The 24,398-nt window shown below is 44.7% G+C and overlaps 1 protein-coding gene across 3 annotated transcripts in view; it reads left to right on the forward strand.

Moving 5' to 3' along the window:
• LOC129826641 (endosomal transmembrane epsin interactor 1-like) overlaps nucleotides 1–24,398 on the forward strand; it is a 58,346-nt gene that overhangs the window by 17,322 nt on the left and 16,626 nt on the right. Inside the window, exons 3-8 of one of the 3 annotated variants that reach the window (XM_055887588.1) lie at nucleotides 1,430–1,542; nucleotides 2,972–3,082; nucleotides 4,578–4,691; nucleotides 4,863–4,970; nucleotides 5,184–5,456; nucleotides 8,282–8,369. In XM_055887588.1, the coding sequence (XP_055743563.1) occupies nucleotides 1,430–1,542; nucleotides 2,972–3,082; nucleotides 4,578–4,691; nucleotides 4,863–4,970; nucleotides 5,184–5,456; nucleotides 8,282–8,369 (807 nt within the window). The remainder of the gene's footprint in view (nucleotides 1–1,429; nucleotides 1,543–2,971; nucleotides 3,083–4,577; nucleotides 4,692–4,862; nucleotides 4,971–5,183; nucleotides 5,457–8,281; nucleotides 8,370–24,398) is intronic. The other 2 variants (XM_055887586.1, XM_055887587.1) reach the window with 2 other exon arrangements.

Below are 24,398 nucleotides of genomic sequence, written 5' to 3' on the forward strand. Positions count from 1 at the left end.
GCCTTGGAGCTTCTGAATCACGTCCAGTCGTCCACTTTAAACCAACAGCCAGGTTGTAGCTCAGTTAGCACTACAAGCGCCATGCCCTACTAAGGTAGTGGGTTTGATTCCCGGGTCCACCCATACGTAAAATGTATGCAGGCAAGTCTCTTTGGATAACAACGTTGGCTTTATGGCACATACAAGGCATTGAGAAAGTGTTCAGATCCCTTGACTTTTTCCCCCAAAAATTACGTTACAGCCTTAATCTAAAATGATTTAAATAGTCCCCCCCCCCCCTCATCAATCTGCACACAATACCCCATAATGACAAAGCAAAAACAGGTTTTTAGACATTTTTGCAAATTTGTACAAATAAAAAAAATGAAATATGACATTTACATAAGTATTCAGACCCTTTACTCAGTACTTTGTTGAAGCACCTTTAGCAGCGATTACAGCCTCGAGTCTTCTTGGGTATGATGCTACAAGCTTGGCACAACTGTATTTGGGGAGTTTCTCCCATTCTTCTCTGCATAGATGTTCGATCTGGTTCAAGTCCGGGCTCTGGCCGGGCCACTCAAGGACATTCAGAGACTTGTCCCAAAGCCACTCCTGTGTTGTATTGGCTGTGTGCTTAGGGTCGTTGTTCTGGTGGAAGGTGAATCTTCGCCCCCAGTCTGAGGTCCTGAGCACTCTGGAGCAGGTTTTCATCAAGGATCTCTCTGTACTTTGCTCTGTTCATCTTTGCCTTAATCCTGACTAGTCTCCCAGTCCCTGCCTCTGAAAAACTGCCCCACAGCATGATGCCGCCACCACCATGCTTCACCGTAAGGATGTTTCCAAGTTTCCTCCAGATGTGACGCTTGGCATTCAGGCCAAATAGTTCAATCTTGGTTTCATCAGACCAGAGAATCTTGTTTCTCATGGTCTGAGAGTCTTTAGGTGCCTTTTGGCAAACTCCAAGACGGCTGTCACGTGCCTTTTACTGAGGAGTGGCTTCCATCTGGCCACTCTCTGCCATAAAGGCCTGATTGGTGGAGTGATGCAGAGATGGTTTTCCTTCTGGAATGTTCTCCCATCTCCACAGAGGAACGCTGGAGCTCTGTCAGAGTGACCACCGGGTTCTTGGTCACCTCCCTGACCAAGGCCCTTCTCCCCCGACTGCTCAGTTTGGCCAACTCTAGGAAGAGTCTTGGTGGTTCCAAACTTCTTCCATTTAAGGATGATGGAGGCCACTCTGTTCTTGGGGACATTCAATGCTGCAGAAATGTTTTGGTACCCTTCCCCAGATCTGTGCCCCGACACAATCCTGTCTCGGAGCTCTACAGACAATTCCTTCGACCTCGTAGCTTGGTTTTTGCTCTGACATGCACTGTTAACTGTTGGACCTTATATAGACAGGTGTGCGCCTTTCCAAATCATGTCCAATCAATTGCATTTACCACAGGTGTACTCCAATCAAGTTGTAGAAACATCTCAAGGATGATCAATGGAAACAGGACGCACCTGAGCTCAATTTCGAGTCTCATTGCAAAGGGTCTGAAAGCGTATGTAAATAAGGTATTTCTGGTTTTATTTTTAATACATTTGCAAAAAAAATTGAAAACCTGTTTTTGCTTTGTCATTATGGGGTATTGTGCGTAGATTGCTGAGATCTTATTTTTTATTTAATCTATTTTAGAATAAGGCTGTAACGTAACAAAATGTGGAAAAACTCCTCTAATTTTCTTCTTTCAACCGACAGGCAGAATTACAGTGCTTATAGTCATAAACAGCTGTGTCTCATTTTCCATCCCACTCTTTATTTTCCTAATGTGGTTTAGGTAATGGAGGTTTGGTTTAGGTCATGGGGGTGTGGTTTAGGTAATGGGGTGTGTGGTTTAGGTAATGGTGTGTGTGGTTTAGGTAATGAGGGTGTGGTTTAGGTCATGGGGGTGTGGTTTAGGTCATGGGGGTGTGGTTTAGGTCATGGGGGTGTGGTTTAGGTAATGAAGGTGTGTTTTAGGTAATGAGGGTGTGGTTTAGGTAATGGAGGTGTGGTTTAGGTCATGGGGTGTGGTTTAGGTCATGGGGTGTGGTTTAGGTCATGGGGTGTGGTTTAGGTTATGGGGGTGTGGTTTAGTTAATGAGGGTGTGGTTTAGGTGATGGGGTGTGGTTTAGGTAATGGAGGTGTGGTTTAGGTAATGAGGTGTGGTTTAGGTAATGGAGGTGTGGTTTAGGTAATGGAGGTGTGGTTTAGGTAATGGAGGTGTGGTTTAGGTAATGGAGGTGTGGTTTAGGTAATGGGGGTGTGGTTTGGGTAATGGGGGTGTGGTTTAGGTAATGGAGGTGTGGTTTAGGTAATGGGGGTGTGGTTTATGTAATGGGGTGTGGTTTAGGTAATGGTGTGTGGTTTAGGTAATCAGGGTGTGGTTTAGGTCATGCGGGTTTGGTTTAGGTCAGGTGGGTGTGGTTTAGGTAACTGGGGTGTGGTTTAGGTAATAAGGGTGTGGTTTCGATAATGAGGTTTTGGTTTTGAAATGTCACTGTTTCTGTGTAACAGTGTTATTGGGCTGTGTGATTTGGCAAATAAAAATGTCAACATCTTCCTCTCCTCCCCCTCCTTCCTCTGTCCCTATTTCCCTTCCTCCTCCCTATTTCCCCTCTCTTTCCTCTCTCTCCTCCCCCTCTCCCTCCTCTCTCTCCTCCCCCCTCTCCTTCCTCCACCTCTCCTCCCTCCTCTCTCTCCTCCCCCTCTCCCTCCTCTCTCTCCTCCCCCTCTCTCCCCCCTCTCCCTCCTCTCTCTACTCCCTCCTCTCCCCCCTCTCCCCCCTCTCTCTCCTCCCTCCTCTCTCTCCTCCACCTCTCCTCTCTCCTTCCTCCTCTCTCTCCTCCCCTTCTCTCCCCCATCTCTCTCCTCCCCCCTCTCCCTCCTCTCTCTACTCCCTCCTCTCCCCCCTCTCTCTCCTCCCCCTCTCCCTCCTCTCTCTACTCCCGCTCCTCTCCCAGGTGAATCTGTTTGTTCTGCTGTCGGTGGTGTGTGTTCTCCTCAACCTGGCTGGCTTCATCCTCTGCTGCCAGGGGGCTCAGCTGGTCTCCACCATGACCAACTGCCAACTGGTGAGACACACATACACACACGCTTGTTAGCATCATGACAGCATAGACCTGTAGGTAGGTGCATTAAGTCTGGGTCTGCCTCAGACCTCTCCTCTGTCTATCCATCCATGGTGTTAGCGGATGTCTCTCTTCCTCTCCTCTCTCCTCTTCTCTTCTCTTCTCTTCTCCTCTCTCTCCTCCCCCCTCTTCCTCCTCAGACCAGTCATCTCTTTATTAGTCCAACCAGACCCACACAGAGACCAGGGCTGTGTCTCAAAGAGCACCCTATTCCCTACATAGTGCAATACATTTGGCCAGTGTCCTATGGGCCCTGGTGTAATGTAGTGCCCTATAAACAGAATAAGGTTCCGTTTGGGAATCAGACCAGGGCTGGTTCTAGTTGCAGTGATATCAACATGGCACAGTTTATTAGCCGAGCCAGCTAGACAGGAGCTCAGATGTTAGACCTGCTGGATGTCCTCCCGCCACAAAACCTCATTGAACACAAGCTGTGTATTGGCTCAGACTGGTGTTGAGATCTGGGCGTCGACAAACACGCGATTGGATGAACACACACACACACACACATACACAGTTCACAAACACACACACACACACACACACACACACACACACACACATTCACCCCGGTGCCTCTGTAATGTGAGGCTGAGATGAGATAAGAGGTGAGGGCAGAGCAGGGTATGGTGGGTTTATGTTTCCCCCCGTGGTGCAGTGGTTTGCCCTAGTCTCCCCTCTCTCAGGGTGAGTAATAGAGTCTCCCGTCCAGACCATCTGCTCCTCTAATCTGGTGTAACATTACCTGCCCTGGAGGAGGAGGGTGGGGGATTGAGAGAGAGAGAAGAACGGCGAGGGAGAGAGAAGGACGGAGTAAGGCAGGGAGGGATGGAGAGAGAGAGGGATGGAGAGAGAGAGATGGGGGGTAGAGAGAGAGAGGAGCGGGGGGGGGGTGAGTTGGATGGGGGAGGAGAGAGAGAGAGGGATGGGGAGAAGGGAGGGAGAGAGAGGGGGATAAAAATGTACACGCCTGAAGGTGAAATATCTCTTGCTCTCACTCTCTCTGTTGATGTCTGTCTCTCTTACCAGCTTCCCTCCTTACCCTCGTTCTCTGTCTCCTTCTTTCACCCCCCTTCCCTCCTTATCTCTCTCCCTTCCTTCCTTCCCTCCTTCTCGCTCGCTCGCTCTCTCTCCCTACCTTCCTTCCTTCCCTCACTTCTCTCCCCCCCTTACCTTCCCTCCTTGCCACCCTTCTCTCCCTTCATTCCTTCCCTCCCTCCCTCCTTTCCCTCCCTTCTCTCCATCCATCCCTTCCTTCCCTCCCTTCTCCTTCATTTCTTCTGGTTGAAAGTGTTGACAATATTAGAATAGGTTGAGATGAGGCACAGTCTGTGTTGTCTGGACATTTCTTCTTCCTGTTCTGTTGTGTGTTTCAAAGTGAGTCTAACGGCCATGTATCTGGTGTGTGTGTGTGTGTGTGTTGTGTTGTGTGTTTCAGAGCGAGACGGGAGACGTGTGTAACTGTTGTCCCCAGATCTCCATGTGCCCTGAGGAGAAACTCCTCAAACTCTACCCTGGGCACTCCTGTAACACCATGAGGGTCCTGCTCAAGGTGTGTGTGTGTGTGAGTGTCTGTGTGTGAGTGTGTGTGTTCATACGTGCCTGTGTGTGAGAGAGAATGTGCGTTCATTGTCATCATATTACACCATATAGTGAGATAAGATGGTTCTTGGTGGTTGTGGGTGGTTATTGCTAACTCTGCCTCCTGTCTGTCTGTTTCTAGAAGGTTCTGTTTGCTCTGTGTGTTCTGAATGCTCTGACCACTGCAGTATGCCTGGTGGCTGCTGCCCTGCGGTACCTACAGATCTTCACCACACGACGCCCATGTATGGTAAGGTTATCATAATGCCCCATCATAGCCAATCACACGGCCTCAGAACTCCAGGCTCAACCAATCATGTAGGTTAGAATCTGTATCACATAACAGAAGAATCTCCAGTGTGGCCAATGAGTGACTGTTGTGTTTTTCAACATTAAAGATGCATCTCAATAAGTGGCTTCTTCTGTCGTCATCTCTTTTCCTTTTCCTCCCTCTTTCTGATAGGATGACCCCAGGCCAATCAGAGAGGAAGGGGAGGAGCCAAATATCGTCCCTGACCCAGATGAGTTTGTTCCCCCTGCCCCTCCCCCTTCCTACTTCTCAACCTTCTACTCCTACACCCCCCGGCTGGCTCGCAGGATGTTTGGGGACAGTGTGATAACTCTGCCTCCTGTCTATGCAGCCAGGATTAAAGGAGTAGAAGTGTTCTGTCCTCTTGACCCTCCCCCTCCATACGAGGCTGTTACAGGAGGCTCCGCCCTCGCCACCGCAACACAGGTACACACGATGTTTTGGCACGGCTTATACAGGGCATTCGGAAAGTATTGAGACTCCTTGACTTTTTCCACATTTTGTTACGTTACAGCCTTGTTCAAAAATGTCTTCATTTGTTTTTTTCCCCCTCATCAATCTACCCACAATACTCCATAATAACAAAGCAAAAACAGGTTTTTATTAAAAATAAAAAACTTAAATATCACTTTTACATACAGTACCAGTCAAAAGTTTGGACACACCTACTGATTCAAGGGTTTTTCTTTAATTTTACTATTTTCTACAGTGTAGAATAATAATGACGACATCAAAACTATGAAATAACACATATTGAATCATGTAGTAACCAGAAAAGTGTTAAACAAATCAAAAATATATTTTATATTTGAGATTCTTCAAAGTAGCCGCCCTTTGCCTTGATGACAGCTATACACACTCTTGGCATTCTGTTATTTCATTGTTATACCTAATCATCACAGAAACTGGCAAGTTAGAACTGTATATGGTGTGTGTGTAAAGGGTTAAAGGTTTTAAACTCAGTCTCTCAACGGATGAGACATGGAAGAATTGGTGGACTACAGGATAGTATGCCTCTAGAAGCTTGCTACATTTAAAATTGATTAAATCATTGTTAAGGGATTAACAAAAGGGAGGAGTGTAATGGGAAATTGTAATTGTATTTGTCCACATAACTGAGTATGTGACTAACCTTGTGAAACTGTCCTACTATAATCTCCTGTTCTTGGGAGTATCATGCTGGGTTACAAACCAGCTTGCTGCTGTGTCGTTGTATATATAAAAAGGGAACTGAGAGTCCCGCCCAAGAACAGGAAACTATAAAGATATGTGCTTATCACCCAATGCTTTGTAATTCAGACTGTCTACACTGCTCTGTGTAACTCTGTTATTCTCTATGAGCTCAGAAATCAAGAATATTGGTTTGAGTTGGACTCCGGCAGATCCTTATTTGATAATATCCACCACAATTGTTGGTCACCTCCCTGACCAAGGCCCTTCTCCCCCAATTGTTCAGTTTGGCAGGGGGGCCAGCTCTAGGTGTCACGGTCACTGTCTTCAAACTCCCTGTCATAGATAAGCCGAGGAGCAGCGTCACAGATGAGCCGAGGAGCAGCGTCACAGATGAGCCGAGGAGCAGCGTCACAGATGAGCCGAGGAGCAGCGTCACAGATGAGCCGAGGAGCAGCGTCACAGATGAGCCGAGGAGCAGCGTCACAGATGAGCCGAGGAGCAGCGTCACAGATGAGCCGAGGAGCAGCGTCACAGATGAGCCGAGGAGCAGCGTCACAGATGAGCCGAGGAGCAGCGTCACAGATGAGCCGAGGAGCAGCGTCACAGATGAGCCGATGAGCAGCGTCACAGATGAGCCGATGAGCAGCGTCACAGATGAGCCGAGGAGCAGCGTCACAGATGAGCCGAGGAGCAGCGTCACAGATGAGCCGAGGAGCAGCGTCACAGATGAGCCGAGGAGCAGCGTCACAGATGAGCCGAGGAGCAGCGTCACAGATGAGCCGAGGAGCAGCGTCACAGATGAGCCGAGGAGCAGCGTCACAGATGAGCCGAGGAGCAGCGTCACAGATGAGCCGAGGAGCAGCGTCACAGATGAGCCGAGGAGCAGCGTCACAGATGAGCCGAGGCGCAGCTTGTAATTCCACATCTTTAATACGTCAAACTTTCCCAAAAAACATGTAAACAGAAACCGAACGTGATCCAACCGTGGCACACACAGAAAATAATAATTACCTACAAACACAGGTGGGAAAAAAGGCTACCTAAGTATGATTCCCAATCAGAGACAACGATAGACTGCCTCTGATTGGGAACCATACCCGGCCAACAAAGAAACAGACAAACTAGAATGCCCACCCCAAATCACACCCTGACCTAACCAAATAGAGAAATAAAAAGGCTCTCTGAGGTCAGGGCGTGACACTAGGAAGAGTATTGGTGGTTCCTAACTTCTTCCGTTTAAGAATGATGGAGGCCATTGTGTTCTCGGGGACATTCAATGCTGCCGAAATTCTTTGGTACCCTTCCCCAGATTTGTGCCTCGAATTAATTGAATTTACCACAGGTGGACTCCAATCAAGTTGTAGAAACATCAAGGATGATCAATGGAAACAGGATGCACCTGAGCTCAATTTCGAGTCTCATAGCAAAGAGTCTGAATACTTATGTAAATAAGGTATTTCTGTTTTTTTTTTATACATTTGCAAAAAAATCTAAAAACCTGTTTTAAATTTGTCATTATGGGGTATTGTGATGTCATTATGGGGTATTGTGATGTCATTATGGGGTATTTAGTGTAGATTGATGAGATGTTTTATTTATTTATTCAATTTTAGAATAAGGCTGTAACGTAACTAAATGTGGAAAAAGTCAAGGGGTCTGAATACTTGTCGAATGCACTATAAATGTGCTATGTATGGGTTATGAATGGCTTATGAATGGGCTATGTATGGGCTATGTATGGCTTATGAATGGGCTATGAATGGCTTATGAATGGGCTATGTATGGCTTATGAATGGGCTATAAAGTCCTGGTGTAGGTACCTTTCAAATAAATTGTTACCCATTATTTAATGCCAATAACAATAGTGATTATAAGATAAATCAATGAATAAAGGTAATGAATAGATATATAATGTAGCATCTTGTGCATGTGACATTTGAGTAAACAATACCTTTTTAATATCTCTACCATTAATATCTCTAAATCTCTGGACATGACCCCAATACCTTTTAATATCTCTATCATTAATATCTCTGAATCTCTGACCCCAAATATCTCTGCTGTGTGTTTCTGTTTAGGAGACAGAGATTCAGATTGCCATGACAGATCTGACTGAGTTGATGGAGGAGCGGAGTGACCGCTCGGAGGCAGGTACTTCTGTTAGAGGTAGGACGCATGGATGGATGGGTGGGCGGACAAACCATAGAATTTCACACAGACAGACATACACAAAGACATACTTGGCCTATACATGACAGACTTTTTATGGCAGATTTCAGCTCTCTATTTGTGAATGTGTCAATGGAGGACATTTGGGCATATCCAAACCTTGATAGAAAAAATAAAATAAAAAATTGGGAATTTCTCATATCTTTACATGAATAGATTCTTCATAATGAAAAAACCCTTGGTAAAGGGGTGTGTGTGTGTGTGTGTGTGTGTGTGTGTGTGTGTGTGTGTGTGTGTATGCCAGTGTACTGCTATAGTTACTGTATCCCAGTGTATTGCTATAGTTACTGTATCCCAGTGTATTGCTATAGTTACTGTATCCCAGTGTACTGCTGTAGTTACTGTATCCCAGTGTATTGCTATAGTTACTGTATCCCAGTGTATTGCTATAGTTACTGTATCCCAGTGTACTGCTATAGTTACTGTATCCCAGTGAAAGTACTGCTGTAGTTACTGTATCCCAGTGTACTGCTGTAGTTACTGTATCCCAGTGTACTGCTGTAGTTACTGTATCCCAGTGTACTGCTATAGTTACTGTATCCCAGTGTACTGCTGTAGTTACTGTATCCCAGTGTACTGCTATAGTTACTGTATCCCAGTGTACTGCTGTAGTTACTGTATCCCAGTGTACTGCTGTAGTTACTGTATCCCAGTGTACTGCTGTAGTTACTGTATCCCAGTGTACTGCTGTAGTTACTGTATCCCAGTGTACTGCTATAGTTACTGTATCCCAGTGTACTGCTATAGTTACTGTATCCCAGTGTACTGCTGTAGTTACTGTATCCCAGTGTACTGCTATAGTTACTGTATCCCAGTGTATTGCTATAGTTACTGTATCCCAGTGTACTGCTGTAGTTACTGTATCCCAGTGTACTGCTATAGTTACTGTATCCCAGTGTACTGCTGTAGTTACTGTATCCCAGTGTACTGCTGTAGTTACTGTATCCCAGTGTACTGCTATAGTTACTGTATCCCAGTGTATTGCTATAGTTACTGTATCCCAGTGTACTGCTGTAGTTACTGTATCCCAGTGTACTGCTATAGTTACTGTATCCCAGTGTACTGCTGTAGTTACTGTATCCCAGTGTACTGCTATAGTTACTGTATCCCAGTGTACTGCTGTAGCTACTGTATCCCAGTGTATTGCTATAGTTACTGTATCCCAGTGTACTGCTGTAGCTACTGTATCCCAGTGTATTGCTATAGCTACTGTATCCCAGTGTACTGCTGTAGCTACTGTATCCCAGTGTATTGCTATAGTTACTGTATCCCAGTGTACTGCTGTAGTTACTGTATCCCAGTGTACTGCTATAGCTACTGTATCCCAGTGTATTGCTGTAGTTACTGTATCCCAGTGTACTGCTATAGTTACTGTATCCCAGTGTACTGCTATAGTTACTGTATCCCAGTGTACTGCTATAGTTACTGTATCCCAGTGTACTGCTATAGTTACTGTATCCCAGTGTATTGCTATAGTTACTGTATCCCAGTGTACTGCTATAGTTACTGTATCCCAGTGTACTGCTATAGTTACTGTATCCCAGTGTACTGCTATAGTTACTGTATCCCAGTGTACTGCTATAGTTACTGTATCCCAGTGTATTGCTATAGTTACTGTATCCCAGTGTACTGCTATAGTTACTGTATCCCAGTGTATTGCTATAGCTACTGTATCCCAGTGTACTGCTATAGTTACTGTATCCCAGTGTACTGCTGTAGTTACTGTATCCCAGTGTACTGCTGTAGTTACTGTATCCCAGTGTATTGCTGTAGTTACTGTATCCCAGTGTACTGCTGTAGTTACTGTATCCCAGTGTACTGCTATAGTTACTGTATCCCAGTGTACTGCTATAGTTACTGTATCCCAGTGTACTGCTGTAGTTACTGTATCCCAGTGTACTGCTGTAGTTACTGTATCCCAGTGTACTGCTATAGTTACTGTATCCCAGTGTACTGCTGTAGTTACTGTATCCCAGTGTACTGCTGTAGTTACTGTATCCCAGTGTACTGCTATAGTTACTGTATCCCAGTGTATTGCTATAGCTACTGTATCCCAGTGTACTGCTATAGTTACTGTATCCCAGTGTACTGCTGTAGTTACTGTATCCCAGTGTACTGCTATAGCTACTGTATCCCAGTGTATTGCTATAGCTACTGTATCCCAGTGTATTGCTGTAGTTACTGTATCCCAGTGTACTGCTATAGTTACTGTATCCCAGTGTACTGCTATAGTTACTGTATCCCAGTGTACTGCTATAGTTACTGTATCCCAGTGTACTGCTGTAGCTACTGTATCCCAGTGTACTGCTGTAGTTACTGTATCCCAGTGTACTGCTATAGTTACTGTATCCCAGTGTATTGCTATAGCTACTGTATCCCAGTGTACTGCTGTAGCTACTGTATCCCAGTGTATTGCTATAGTTACTGTATCCCAGTGTACTGCTGTAGTTACTGTATCCCAGTGTACTGCTATAGCTACTGTATCCCAGTGTACTGCTGTAGTTACTGTATCCCAGTGTACTGCTATAGTTACTGTATCCCAGTGTACTGCTATAGCTACTGTATCCCAGTGTACTGCTATAGTTACTGTATCCCAGTGTATTGCTATAGTTACTGTATCCCAGTGTATTGCTATAGTTACTGTATCCCAGTGTACTGCTGTAGTTACTGTATCCCAGTGTACTGCTATAGTTACTGTATCCCAGTGTACTGCTGTAGTTACTGTATCCCAGTGTACTGCTATAGTTACTGTATCCCAGTGTATTGCTATAGTTACTGTATCCCAGTGTACTGCTATAGTTACTGTATCCCAGTGTATTGCTATAGCTACTGTATCCCAGTGTACTGCTATAGTTACTGTATCCCAGTGTACTGCTGTAGTTACTGTATCCCAGTGTACTGCTGTAGTTACTGTATCCCAGTGTATTGCTGTAGTTACTGTATCCCAGTGTACTGCTGTAGTTACTGTATCCCAGTGTACTGCTATAGTTACTGTATCCCAGTGTACTGCTATAGCTACTGTATCCCAGTGTACTGCTGTAGTTACTGTATCCCAGTGTACTGCTATAGTTACTGTATCCCAGTGTACTGCTGTAGTTACTGTATCCCAGTGTACTGCTGTAGTTACTGTATCCCAGTGTACTGCTATAGTTACTGTATCCCAGTGTATTGCTATAGCTACTGTATCCCAGTGTACTGCTATAGTTACTGTATCCCAGTGTACTGCTGTAGTTACTGTATCCCAGTGTACTGCTATAGCTACTGTATCCCAGTGTACTGCTATAGTTACTGTATCCCAGTGTACTGCTATAGCTACTGTATCCCAGTGTACTGCTATAGTTACTGTATCCCAGTGTACTGCTATAGTTACTGTATCCCAGTGTACTGCTATAGTTACTGTATCCCAGTGTCCTGCTATAGTTACTGTATCCCAGTGTACTGCTGTAGTTACTGTATCCCAGTGAAAGTACTGCTATAGCTACTGTATCCCAGTGTATTGCTATAGCTACTGTATCCCAGTGTATTGCTGTAGTTACTGTATCCCAGTGTACTGCTATAGTTACTGTATCCCAGTGTACTGCTATAGTTACTGTATCCCAGTGTACTGCTATAGTTACTGTATCCCAGTGTACTGCTGTAGCTACTGTATCCCAGTGTACTGCTGTAGTTACTGTATCCCAGTGTACTGCTATAGTTACTGTATCCCAGTGTATTGCTATAGCTACTGTATCCCAGTGTACTGCTGTAGCTACTGTAGCCCAGTGTATTGCTATAGCTACTGTATCCCAGTGTACTGCTGTAGCTACTGTATCCCAGTGTATTGCTATAGTTACTGTATCCCAGTGTACTGCTGTAGTTACTGTATCCCAGTGTACTGCTATAGCTACTGTATCCCAGTGTACTGCTGTAGTTACTGTATCCCAGTGTACTGCTATAGTTACTGTATCCCAGTGTACTGCTATAGCTACTGTATCCCAGTGTACTGCTATAGTTACTGTATCCCAGTGTACTGCTATAGCTACTGTATCCCAGTGTATTGCTATAGCTACTGTATCCCAGTGTACTGCTATAGTTACTGTATCCCAGTGTACTGCTATAGCTACTGTATCCCAGTGTATTGCTGTAGTTACTGTATCCCAGTGTATTGCTATAGTTACTGTATCCCAGTGTATTGCTGTAGTTACTGTATCCCAGTGTATTGCTGTAGTTACTGTATCCCAGTGTACTGCTGTAGTTACTGTATCCCAGTGTACTGCTATAGCTACTGTATCCCAGTGTATTGCTGTAGTTACTGTATCCCAGTGTATTGCTATAGCTACTGTATCCCAGTGTACTGCTGTAGTTACTGTATCCCAGTGTACTGCTGTAGTTACTGTATCCCAGTGTATTGCTATAGCTACTGTATCCCAGTGTATTGCTATAGTTACTGTATCCCAGTGTACTGCTGTAGCTACTGTATCCCAGTGTACTGCTGTAGCTACTGTATCCCAGTGTACTGCTATAGCTACTGTATCCCAGTGTACTGCTGTAGTTACTGTATCCCAGTGTACTGCTGTAGTTACTGTATCCCAGTGTACTGCTATAGCTACTGTATCCCAGTGTACTGCTGTAGTTACTGTATCCCAGTGTACTGCTATAGTTACTGTATCCCAGTGTATTGCTATAGTTACTGTATCCCAGTGTACTGCTGTAGTTACTGTATCCCAGTGTACTGCTATAGTTACTGTATCCCAGTGTACTGCTGTAGTTACTGTATCCCAGTGTACTGCTGTAGTTACTGTATCCCAGTGTACTGCTGTAGTTACTGTATCCCAGTGTACTGCTATAGTTACTGTATCCCAGTGTACTGCTGTAGTTACTGTATCCCAGTGTACTGCTGTAGTTACTGTATCCCAGTGTACTGCTATAGTTACTGTATCCCAGTGTACTGCTGTAGTTACTGTATCCCAGTGTACTGCTATAGTTACTGTATCCCAGTGTACTGCTATAGTTACTGTATCCCAGTGTACTGCTGTAGTTACTGTATCCCAGTGTACTGCTGTAGTTACTGTATCCCAGTGTACTGCTATAGTTACTGTATCCCAGTGTATTGCTATAGTTACTGTATCCCAGTGTACTGCTGTAGTTACTGTATCCCAGTGTACTGCTATAGTTACTGTATCCCAGTGTACTGCTATAGTTACTGTATCCCAGTGTATTGCTATAGTTACTGTATCCCAGTGTACTGCTGTAGTTACTGTATCCCAGTGTACTGCTATAGTTACTGTATCCCAGTGTACTGCTATAGTTACTGTATCCCAGTGTATTGCTATAGTTACTGTATCCCAGTGTACTGCTGTAGTTACTGTATCCCAGTGTACTGCTATAGTTACTGTATCCCAGTGTACTGCTGTAGTTACTGTATCCCAGTGTACTGCTATAGTTACTGTATCCCAGTGTACTGCTATAGTTACTGTATCCCAGTGTACTGCTGTAGTTACTGTATCCCAGTGTATTGCTATAGTTACGGTATCCCAAGGTACTGCTGTAGTTACACTATCCCAGTGTACTGCTGTAGTTACTGTATCCCAGTGTACTGCTATAGTTACTGTATCCCAGTGTACTGCTGTAGTTACTGTATCCCAGTGTACTGCTGTAGTTACTGTATCCCAGTGTATTGCTATAGTTACTGTATCCCAGTGTACTGCTGTAGTTACTGTATCCCAGTGTACTGCTATAGTTACTGTATCCCAGTGTACTGCTGTAGTTACTGTATCCCAGTGTACTGCTATAGTTACTGTATCCCAGTGTACTGCTGTAGTTACTGTATCCCAGTGTACTGCTGTAGTTACTGTATCCCAGTGTATTGCTATAGTTACTGTATCCCAGTGTACTGCTGTAGTTACTGTATCCCAGTGTACTGCTATAGTTACTGTATCCCAGTGTACTGCTGTAGTTACTGTATCCCAGTGTACTGCTATAGTTACTGTATCCCAGTGTACTGCTGTAGTTACTGTATCCCAGTGTACTGCTGTAGTTACTGTATCCCAGTGTACTGCTATAGTTACTGTATCCCAGTGTATTGCTGTAGTTACTGTATCCCAGTGTACTGCTATAGTTACTGTATCCCAGTGTATTGCTGTAGTTACTGTATCCCAGTGTACTGCTGTAGTTACTGTATCCCAGTGTATTGCTGTAGTTACTGTATCCCAGTGTACTGCTGTAGTTACTGTATCCCAGTGTACTGCTATAGTTACTGTATCCCAGTGTACTGCTGTAGTTACTGTATCCCAGTGTACTGCTGTAGTTACTGTATCCCAGTGTACTGCTATAGTTACTGTATCCCAGTGTACTGCTGTAGTTACTGTATCCCAGTGTACTGCTGTAGTTACTGTATCCCAGTGTATTGCTATAGTTACTGTATCCCAGTGTACTGCTGTAGTTACTGTATCCCAGTGTACTGCTATAGTTACTGTATCCCAGTGTACTGCTGTAGTTACTGTATCCCAGTGTACTGCTGTAGTTACTGTATCCCAGTGTACTGCTATAGTTACTGTATCCCAGTGTACTGCTATAGTTACTGTATCCCAGTATACTGCTATAGTTACTGTATCCCAGTGTACTGCTGTAGTTACTGTATCCCAGTGTACTGCTATAGTTACTGTATCCCAGTGTACTGCTGTAGCTACTGTATCCCAGTGTATTGCTATAGTTACTGTATCCCAGTGTACTGCTGTAGTTACTGTATCCCAGTGTACTGCTGTAGTTACTGTATCCCAGTGTACTGCTGTAGTTACTGTATCCCAGTGTACTGCTATAGTTACTGTATCCCAGTGTACTGCTATAGTTACTGTATCCCAGTGTACTGCTGTAGTTACTGTATCCCAGTGTACTGCTATAGTTACTGTATCCCAGTGTATTGCTGTAGTTACTGTATCCCAGTGTACTGCTATAGTTACTGTATCCCAGTGTACTGCTATAGTTACTGTATCCCAGTGTACTGCTGTAGCTACAGTGAAAGTACTGCTATAAATATCCCAGTCAGATGAATGGGACATAACCTTGCCCTGTCATCAAAGATAGATTCACCTTCTGACAGTTATTCCATCAATGTATCAAACTAACATTTATTTCAGTCTCATGTGTTACATTCACCACCCCCACTGTCTTTCCAGCTCTCATAAACTCAGTCTGTTTGACACATACAGCTTGGTACAGGAAATCTTATTTCCTTTCTGTAATCACTGTGAAATGTGCAGTTTCACACAGAGGTGTTATACAGCGTTAGAGTAGAGAGACAAAAAATGAGTAGATTTAGTAGATTTAAATGTGTCATAACTTATTTTGGCCTGAAGGCAGATTCTGGAACATTCTCAAACAACCCACTGGGCCAGAAGGCAGATTCTGGAACATTCTCAAACAACCCACTGGGCCAGAAGGCAGATTCTGGAACATTCTCAAACAACCCACTGGGCCAGAAGGCAGATTCTGGAACATTCTCAAACAACCCACTGGGCCAGAAGGCAGATTCTGGAACATTCTCAAACAACCCACTGGGCCAGAAGGCAGATTCTGGAACATTCTCAAACAACCCACTGGGCCAAAACTGTTGAATCAGCATTGTTTTCACGTCATTTGAACCAAAAAAGTTGAATCGACGTGGAAAACTGATTTGATTTGCAAAAAGTAATCAACGTAATATTCTACTTTTAACCTAAATCCGATGACATGGTGCCATTTTTTGTTGATTTCACATTGAATTCACGTTATTCACGTTAACCAAATGCTAATCACAACTAGACCCTGAACTGATGTCGGTGCCCAGTGGGAAAGCATTTTCTAGAACCATCTCCAAAGTACAACAGACACCACTGATACAATTCTCAATACTGCTTCTGTAACATTCTAGTAGTAGTTTCTAGATCACCCAGTCTCAAGTCTAACCACAATTTATTTAAAGTGCCTATTACAGTGACTCAACACACAACACAGTAGGGATCATCAACTAGATTTAGCCGCCGGCCAATTTTTTATTGAGGGATGGTCTGGCGTCCAGAACGTAATAAAAACATATTTTTAGACTGCAAATTGACTGCAAAGAGCACCAAAAAATTATAATATTTGACTAAAACATATTCATTTCAAACCTTGAATAATGCCCTGGGTAGGGTGCCGTCTTTCAGATGGGACGTTAAAACGGGTGTCCTGACTCTGTGGTCATTCAAAATCCCTTGGCGCTCCATGTAAGAGTAGGGGTGTCATTATTCCCAACCTGGTGTCATTATTAGACAAGCATGCTCCGTTCAAAAAATGCAGAACCAAGAACAGATATAGCCCTTGGTTCACTCCAGACCTGACTGCCCTCGACCAGCACAAAAACATCCTGTGGCGAACTGCAATAGCATCGAAGAGCCCCCGTGATATGCAACTGTTCAGGGAAGTCAGGAACCAATACACACAGTCAGTCAGGAAAGCAAAGGCCAGCTTTTTCAAGCAGAAATTTGCATCCTGTAGCTCTAACTCCAAAAAGTTCTGGGATACTGTAAAGTCCATGGAAAACAAGAGCACCTCCTCCCAGCTGCCCACTGCACTGAGGCTAGATAACACGGTCACCACTGATAAGTCCGTGATAATCGAAAACTTCAACAAACATTTCTCAATGGCTGGCCATGCCTTCCACCTGGCGACTCCAACCTTGGCCAACAGCCCCCCCCCCCCCGCTGCTACTCGCCCAAGCCTCCCCAGCTTCTCCTTTACCCATATCCAGATAGCAGATGTTCTGAAAGAGCTGGAAAACCTGGACCCATACAAATCAGCTGGGCTTGACAATCTGGACCCCCTATTTCTGAAACTGTCCGCCGCCATTGTCGCACCCCCTATTACCAGCCTGTTCAACCTCTCCTTCGTATCATCTGAGATCCCCAAGGATTGGAAAGCTGCCGACACCCTGGACCCAAACTGTTACAGACCTATATCCATCCTGCCCTGCCTAGCTAAGGTCTTCGAAAGCCAAGTCAACAAACAGATCACTGACCATCTCGAATCCCACCGTACCTTCTCCGCTGTGCAATCCGGTTTCCGAGCCGGTCACGGGTGCACCTCAGCCACGCTCAAGGTACTAAACGATATCATAACCGCCATCGATAAAAGACATTACTGTGCAGCCGTCTTCATCGACCTGGCCAAGGCTTTCGACTCTGTCAATCACCATATTCTTATCGGCAGACTCAATAGCCTCGGTTTTTCTAATGACTGCCTTGCCTGGTTCACCAACTACTTTGCAGACAGAGTTCAGTGTGTCAAATCGGAAGGCATGTTGTCCGGTCCTCTGGCAGTCTCTATGGGGGTACCACAGGGTTCAATTCTCGGGCCGACTCTTTTCTCTGTATACATCAATGATGTTGCTCTTGCTGCGGGCGATTCCCTGATCCACCTCTACGCAGACGACACCATTCTGTATACTTCCGGCCCTTCCCTGGACACTGTGCTATCTAACCTCCAAACGAGCTTCAATGCCATACAACACTCCTTTCGTGGCCTCCAACTGCTCTTAAACGCTAGTAAAACCAAATGCATGCTTTTCAACCGTTCGATGCCTGCACCCGCACGCCCGACTAGCATCACCACCTTGGACGGTTCCGACCTAGAATATGTGGACATCTATAAGTACCTAGGTGTCTGGCTAGACTGCAAACTCTCCTTCCAGACTCATATCAAACATCTCCAATCCAAAATCAAATCTAGAGTCAGCTTTCTATTCCGGAACAAAGCCTCCTTCACTCACGCCGCCAAACTTACCCTAGTAAAACTGACTATCCTACCGATCCTCGACTTCGGCGATGTCATCTACAAAATAGCCTCCAATACTCTACTCAGCAAACTGGATGCAGTTTATCACAGTGCCATCCGTTTTGTTACTAAAGCACCTTATACGACCCACCACTGCGACCTGTATGCCCTAGTCGGCTGGCCCTCGCTACACGTTCGTCGTCAGACCCACTGGCTCCAGGTCATCTACAAGGCTATGCTAGGCAAAGTGCCGCATTATCTCAGTTCACTGGTCACGATGGCTACACCCACCCGTAGCACGCGCTCCAGCAGGTGTATCTCACTGATCATCCCTAAAGCCAAAACCTCATTTGGACGCCTTTCCTTCCAGTTCTCTGCTGCCTGCGACTGGAACGAATTACAAAAATCTCTGAAGTTGGAGACTTTTATCTCCCTCAACAACTTTAAAAATCTGCTATCCGAGCAGCTAACCGATCGCTGCAGCTGTACATAGTCCATCTGTAAACTACCCACCCAATTTACCTACCTCATTTACATTTACATTTAAGTCATTTAGCAGACGCTCTTATCCAGAGCGACTTACAAATTGGTGCATTCACCTAATGACATCCAGTGGAACAGCCACTTTACAATAGTGCATCTAAATCTTTTAAGGGGGGGGGGGGGGGGGGGGGGCAGAAGGATTGCTTTATCCTATCCTAGGTATTCCTTGAAGAGGTGGGGTTTCAGGTGTCTCCGGAAGGTGGTGATTGACTCCGCTGTCCTGGCGTCGTGAGGGAGTTTGTTCCACCATTGGGGTGCCAGAGCAGCGAACAGTTTTGACTGGGCTGAGCGGGAACTGTACTTCCTCAGTGGTAGGGAGGCGAGCAGGCCAGAGGTGGATGAACGCAGTGCCCTTGTTTGGGTGTAGGGCCTGATCAGAGCCTGAAGGTACTGAGGTGCCGTTCCCCTCACAGCTCCGTAGGCAAGCACCATGGTCTTGTAGCGGATGCGAGCTTCAACTGGAAGCCAGTGGAGAGAGCGGAGGAGCGGGGTGACCCTCACCCCCATACTGCTTTTATTTATTTTACTTTTCTGCACTTTTGCACACCAGTATCTCTTCTTGCACATGATCATCTGATGATTTATCACTCCAGTGTTAATCTGCTAAATTGTAATTATTCGATTTATTGCCTACCTCATGCCTTTTGCACACATTGTATATAGATTCTCTTTTTTCTACCATGTTATTGACTTGTCTATTGTTTATTTCCATGTGTAACCCTGTGTTGTTGTCTGTTCACACTGCTATGCTTTATCTTGGCCAGGTCGCAGTTGCAAATGAGAACTTGTTCTCAACTAGCCTACCTGGTTAAATAAAGGTGAAATAAAATAAATAAAATAAAAAATTATTCCTACAATTGGCTCATTCATCCCCCTCCTCTCCCCTGTAACTATTCCCCAGGTCGTTGATGCAAATGAGAACGTGTTCTCAGTCAACTTACCTGGTAAAATAACGGTAAAATAAAAAAATAAAAAAAATAAATAAAACCTGGCCACATTCCATCACGGCCACCTAATCACCCCCCTCATTCCTAATTGCGCTATATCCCTCACCTCTCCAACTGATAAAACCCCCCACGGGCCTCATGTTGGGGAACCCTGCTGTACAGGGTCAGTGACGTGTCTCTCAGCCTAGTGGTTAGAGCGTTGGGCCAGTAACCGAAAGGTTGCTGGATCGAATCCCCGAGCTGACAAGGTAAAAATCTGTTGTTCTGCCCCTGAGCAAGGCAGTTAACCCACTGTTCCCTGGGCGGTGAAGACGTGGATGTTCATTATGGCAGCCCTCCGCACCTCTCTGATTCAGAAGGTTGGGTTAAATGTGGAAGACACATTTTAGTTGAAGGCTTTCTGTTGTACAACTGACTAGGTATCCCCCTTTCCTTTCAGTTGTATAACTGACTAGGTATCCCCCTTTCCTTTCAGTTGTACAACTGACTAGGTATCCTCCTTCCCTTTCAGTTGTATAACTGACTAGGTATCCTCCTTCCCTTTCAGTTGTATAACTGACTAGGTATCCCCCTTTCCTTTCAGTTGTACAACTGACTAGGTATCCCCCTTTCCCTTTCTGTTGTACAACTGACTAGGTATCCCCCTTTCCTTTCAGTTGTACAACTGACTAGGTATCCCCCTTTCCTTTCAGTTGTACAACTGACTAGGTATCCTCCTTCCCTTTCAGTTGTATAACTGACTAGGTATCCTCCTTCCCTTTCAGTTGTATAACTGACTAGGTATCCCCCTTTCCTTTCAGTTGTATAACTGACTAGGTATCCCCCTTTCCTTTCAGTTGTACAACTGACTAGGTATCCCCCTTTCCTTTCTGTTATACAACTGACTAGGTATCCTCCTTTCAGTTGTATAACTGACTAGGTATCCCCCTTTCCTTTCAGTTGTATAACTGACTAGGTATCCCCCTTTCCTTTCAGTTGTACAACTGACTAGGTATCCCCCTTTCCCTTTCAGTTGTACAACTGACTAGGTATCCCCCTTTCCCTTTCTGTTGTACAACTGACTAGGTATCCCCCTTTCCCTTTCAGTTGTACAACTGACTAGGTATCTCCCTTTCCCTTTCAGTTGTATAACTGACTAGGTATCCCCCTTTCCTTTCAGTTGTACAACTGACTAGGTATCCCCCTTTCCCTTTCAGTTGTACAACTGACTAGGTATCCCCCTTTCCTTTCAGTTGTACAACTGACTAGGTATCCCCCTTTCCTTTCAGTTGTACAACTGACTAGGTATCCCCCTTTCCCTTTCAGTTGTACAACTGACTAGGTATCCCCCTTTCCTTTCAGTTGTACAACTGACTAGGTATCCCCCTTTCCTTTCAGTTGTATAACTGACTAGGTATCTCCCTTTCCCTTTCAGTTGTACAACTGACTAGGTATCCCCCTTTCCTTTCAGTTGTACAACTGACTAGGTATCCCCCTTTCCTTTCAGTTGTACAACTAACTAGGTATCCCCCTTTCAGTTGTACAACTGACTAGGTATCCCCCTTTCCTTTCAGTTGTATAACTGACTAGGTATCCCCCTTTCCTTTCAGTTGTACAACTGACTAGGTATCCCCCTTTCCTTTCAGTTGTATAACTGACTAGGTATCCCCCTTTCCTTTCAGTTGTACAACTGACTAGGTATCCTCCTTTCCTTTCAGTTGTACAACTAACTAGGTATCCCCCTTTCAGTTGTACAACTGACTAGGTATCTCCCTTTCCCTTTCAGTTGTATAACTGACTAGGTATCCTCCTTTCCTTTCAGTTGTACAACTGACTAGGTATCCCCCTTTCCTTTCAGTCGTACAACTGACTAGGTATCCCCCTTTCCTTTCAGTTGTATAACTGACTAGGTATCCCCCTTTCCTTTCAGTTGTACAACTGACTAGGTATCCTCCTTTCCTTTCAGTTGTACAACTAACTAGGTATCCCCCTTTCAGTTGTACAACTGACTAGGTATCTCCCTTTCCCTTTCAGTTGTACAACTGACTAGGTATCTCCCTTTCCCTTTCAGTTGTACAACTGACTAGGTATCCTCCTTTCCTTTCAGTTGTACAACTGACTAGGTATCCTCCTTTCCTTTCTGTTGTACAACTGACTAGGTATCCTCCTTTCAGTTGTACAACTGACTAGGTATCTCCCTTTCCCTTTCAGTTGTACAACTGACTAGGTATCTCCCTTTCCCTTTCAGTTGTACAACTGACTAGGTATCCTCCTTTCCTTTCAGTTGTACAACTGACTAGGTATCCTCCTTTCCTTTCAGTTGTACAACTAACTAGGTATCCCCCTTTCAGTTGTACAACTGACTAGGTATCCCCCTTTCCTTTCAGTTGTACAACTGACTAGGTATCCTCCTTTCCTTTCAGTTGTACAACTAACTAGGTATCCCCCTTTCAGTTGTACAACTGACTAGGTATCTCCCTTTCCCTTTCAGTTGTATAACTGACTAGGTATCCCCCTTTCCTTTCAGTTGTACAACTGACTAGGTATCCTCCTTTCCTTTCAGTTGTACAACTGACTAGGTATCCTCCTTTCCTTTCAGTTGTACAACTGACTAGGTATCCTCCTTTCCTTTCAGTTGTACAACTAACTAGGTATCCCCCTTTCAGTTGTACAACTGACTAGGTATCTCCCTTTCCCTTTCAGTTGTATAACTGACTAGGTATCCCCCTTTCCCTTTCAGTTGTACAACTGACTAGGTATCCTCCTTTCCTTTCAGTTGTATAACTGACTAGGTATCCCCCTTTCCTTTCAGTTGTACAACTGACTAGGTATCCTCCTTTCCTTTCAGTTGTACAACTAACTAGGTATCCCCCTTTCAGTTGTACAACTGACTAGGTATCTCCCTTTCCCTTTCAGTTGTATAACTGACTAGGTATCCTCCTTTCCTTTCAGTTGTACAACTGACTAGGTATCCTCCTTTCCTTTCTGTTGTACAACTGACTAGGTATCCTCCTTTCAGTTGTACAACTGACTAGGTATCTCCCTTTCCCTTTCAGTTGTACAACTGACTAGGTATCTCCCTTTCCCTTTCAGTTGTACAACTGACTAGGTATCCTCCTTTCCTTTCAGTTGTACAACTGACTAGGTATCCTCCTTTCCTTTCAGTTGTACAACTAACTAGGTATCCCCCTTTCAGTTGTACAACTGACTAGGTATCTCCCTTTCCCTTTCAGTTGTATAACTGACTAGGTATCCCCCTTTCCTTTCAGTTGTACAACTGACTAGGTATCCTCCTTTCCTTTCAGTTGTACAACTGACTAGGTATCCTCCTTTCCTTTCAGTTGTACAACTGACTAGGTATCCTCCTTTCCTTTCAGTTGTACAACTAACTAGGTATCCCCCTTTCAGTTGTACAACTGACTAGGTATCTCCCTTTCCCTTTCAGTTGTATAACTGACTAGGTATCCCCCTTTCCCTTTCAGTTGTACAACTGACTAGGTATCCTCCTTTCCTTTCAGTTGTACAACTGACTAGGTATCCCCCTTTCCTTTCAGTTGTATAACTGACTAGGTATCCTCCTTTCCTTTCAGTTGTACAACTGACTAGGTATCTCCCTTTCCCTTTCAGTTGTATAACTGACTAGGTATCCTCCTTTCCTTTCAGTTGTACAACTGACTAGGTATCCCCCTTTCCCTTTCAGTTGTACAACTGACTAGGTATCCCCCTTTCCTTTCAGTTGTACAACTGACTAGGTATCCCCCTTTCCTTTCAGTTGTATAACTGACTAGGTATCCCCCTTTCCTTTCAGTTGTATAACTGACTAGGTATCCCCCTTTCCTTTCAGTTGTACAACTGACTAGGTATCCTCCTTTCCTTTCAGTTGTACAACTAACTAGGTATCCCCCTTTCAGTTGTACAACTGACTAGGTATCTCCCTTTCCCTTTCAGTTGTATAACTGACTAGGTATCCCCCTTTCAGTTGTACAACTGACTAGGTATCCCCCTTTCCTTTCAGTTGTATAACTGACTAGGTATCCCCCTTTCCTTTCAGTTGTATAACTGACTAGGTATCCCCCTTTCCTTTCAGTCGTACAACTGACTAGGTATCCCCCTTTCCTTTCAGTTGTATAACTGACTAGGTATCCCCCTTTCCTTTCAGTTGTATAACTGACTAGGTATCTCCCTTTCCTTTCAGTTGTACAACTGACTAGGTATCCTCCTTTCCTTTCAGTTGTACAACTAACTAGGTATCCCCCTTTCCTTTCAGTTGTATAACTGACTAGGTATCCCCCTTTCCTTTCAGTTGTACAACTAACTAGGTATCCCCCTTTCCTTTCAGTTGTATAACTGACTAGGTATCCCCCTTTCCTTTCAGTTGTATAACTGACTAGGTATCCCCCTTTCAGTTGTACAACTGACTAGGTATCCCCCTTTCAGTTGTACAACTGACTAGGTATCCCCCTTTCCCTTTCAGTTGTACAACTGACTAGGTATCCCCCTTTCCTTTCAGTTGTATAACTGACTAGGTATCCCCCTTTCAGTTGTACAACTGACTAGGTATCCCCCTTTCAGTTGTATAACTGACTAGGTATCCCCCTTTCCTTTCAGTTGTATAACTGACTAGGTATCCCCCTTTCCCTTCTGTTGTACAACTGACTAGGTATCCCCCTTTCCTTTCAGTTGTACAACTGACTAGGTATCCCCCTTTCCCTTCTGTTGTACAACTGAC

This window comes from Salvelinus fontinalis, chromosome 28, assembly GCF_029448725.1.
Source record: "Salvelinus fontinalis isolate EN_2023a chromosome 28, ASM2944872v1, whole genome shotgun sequence".
NCBI lineage: Eukaryota > Metazoa > Chordata > Actinopteri > Salmoniformes > Salmonidae > Salvelinus > Salvelinus fontinalis.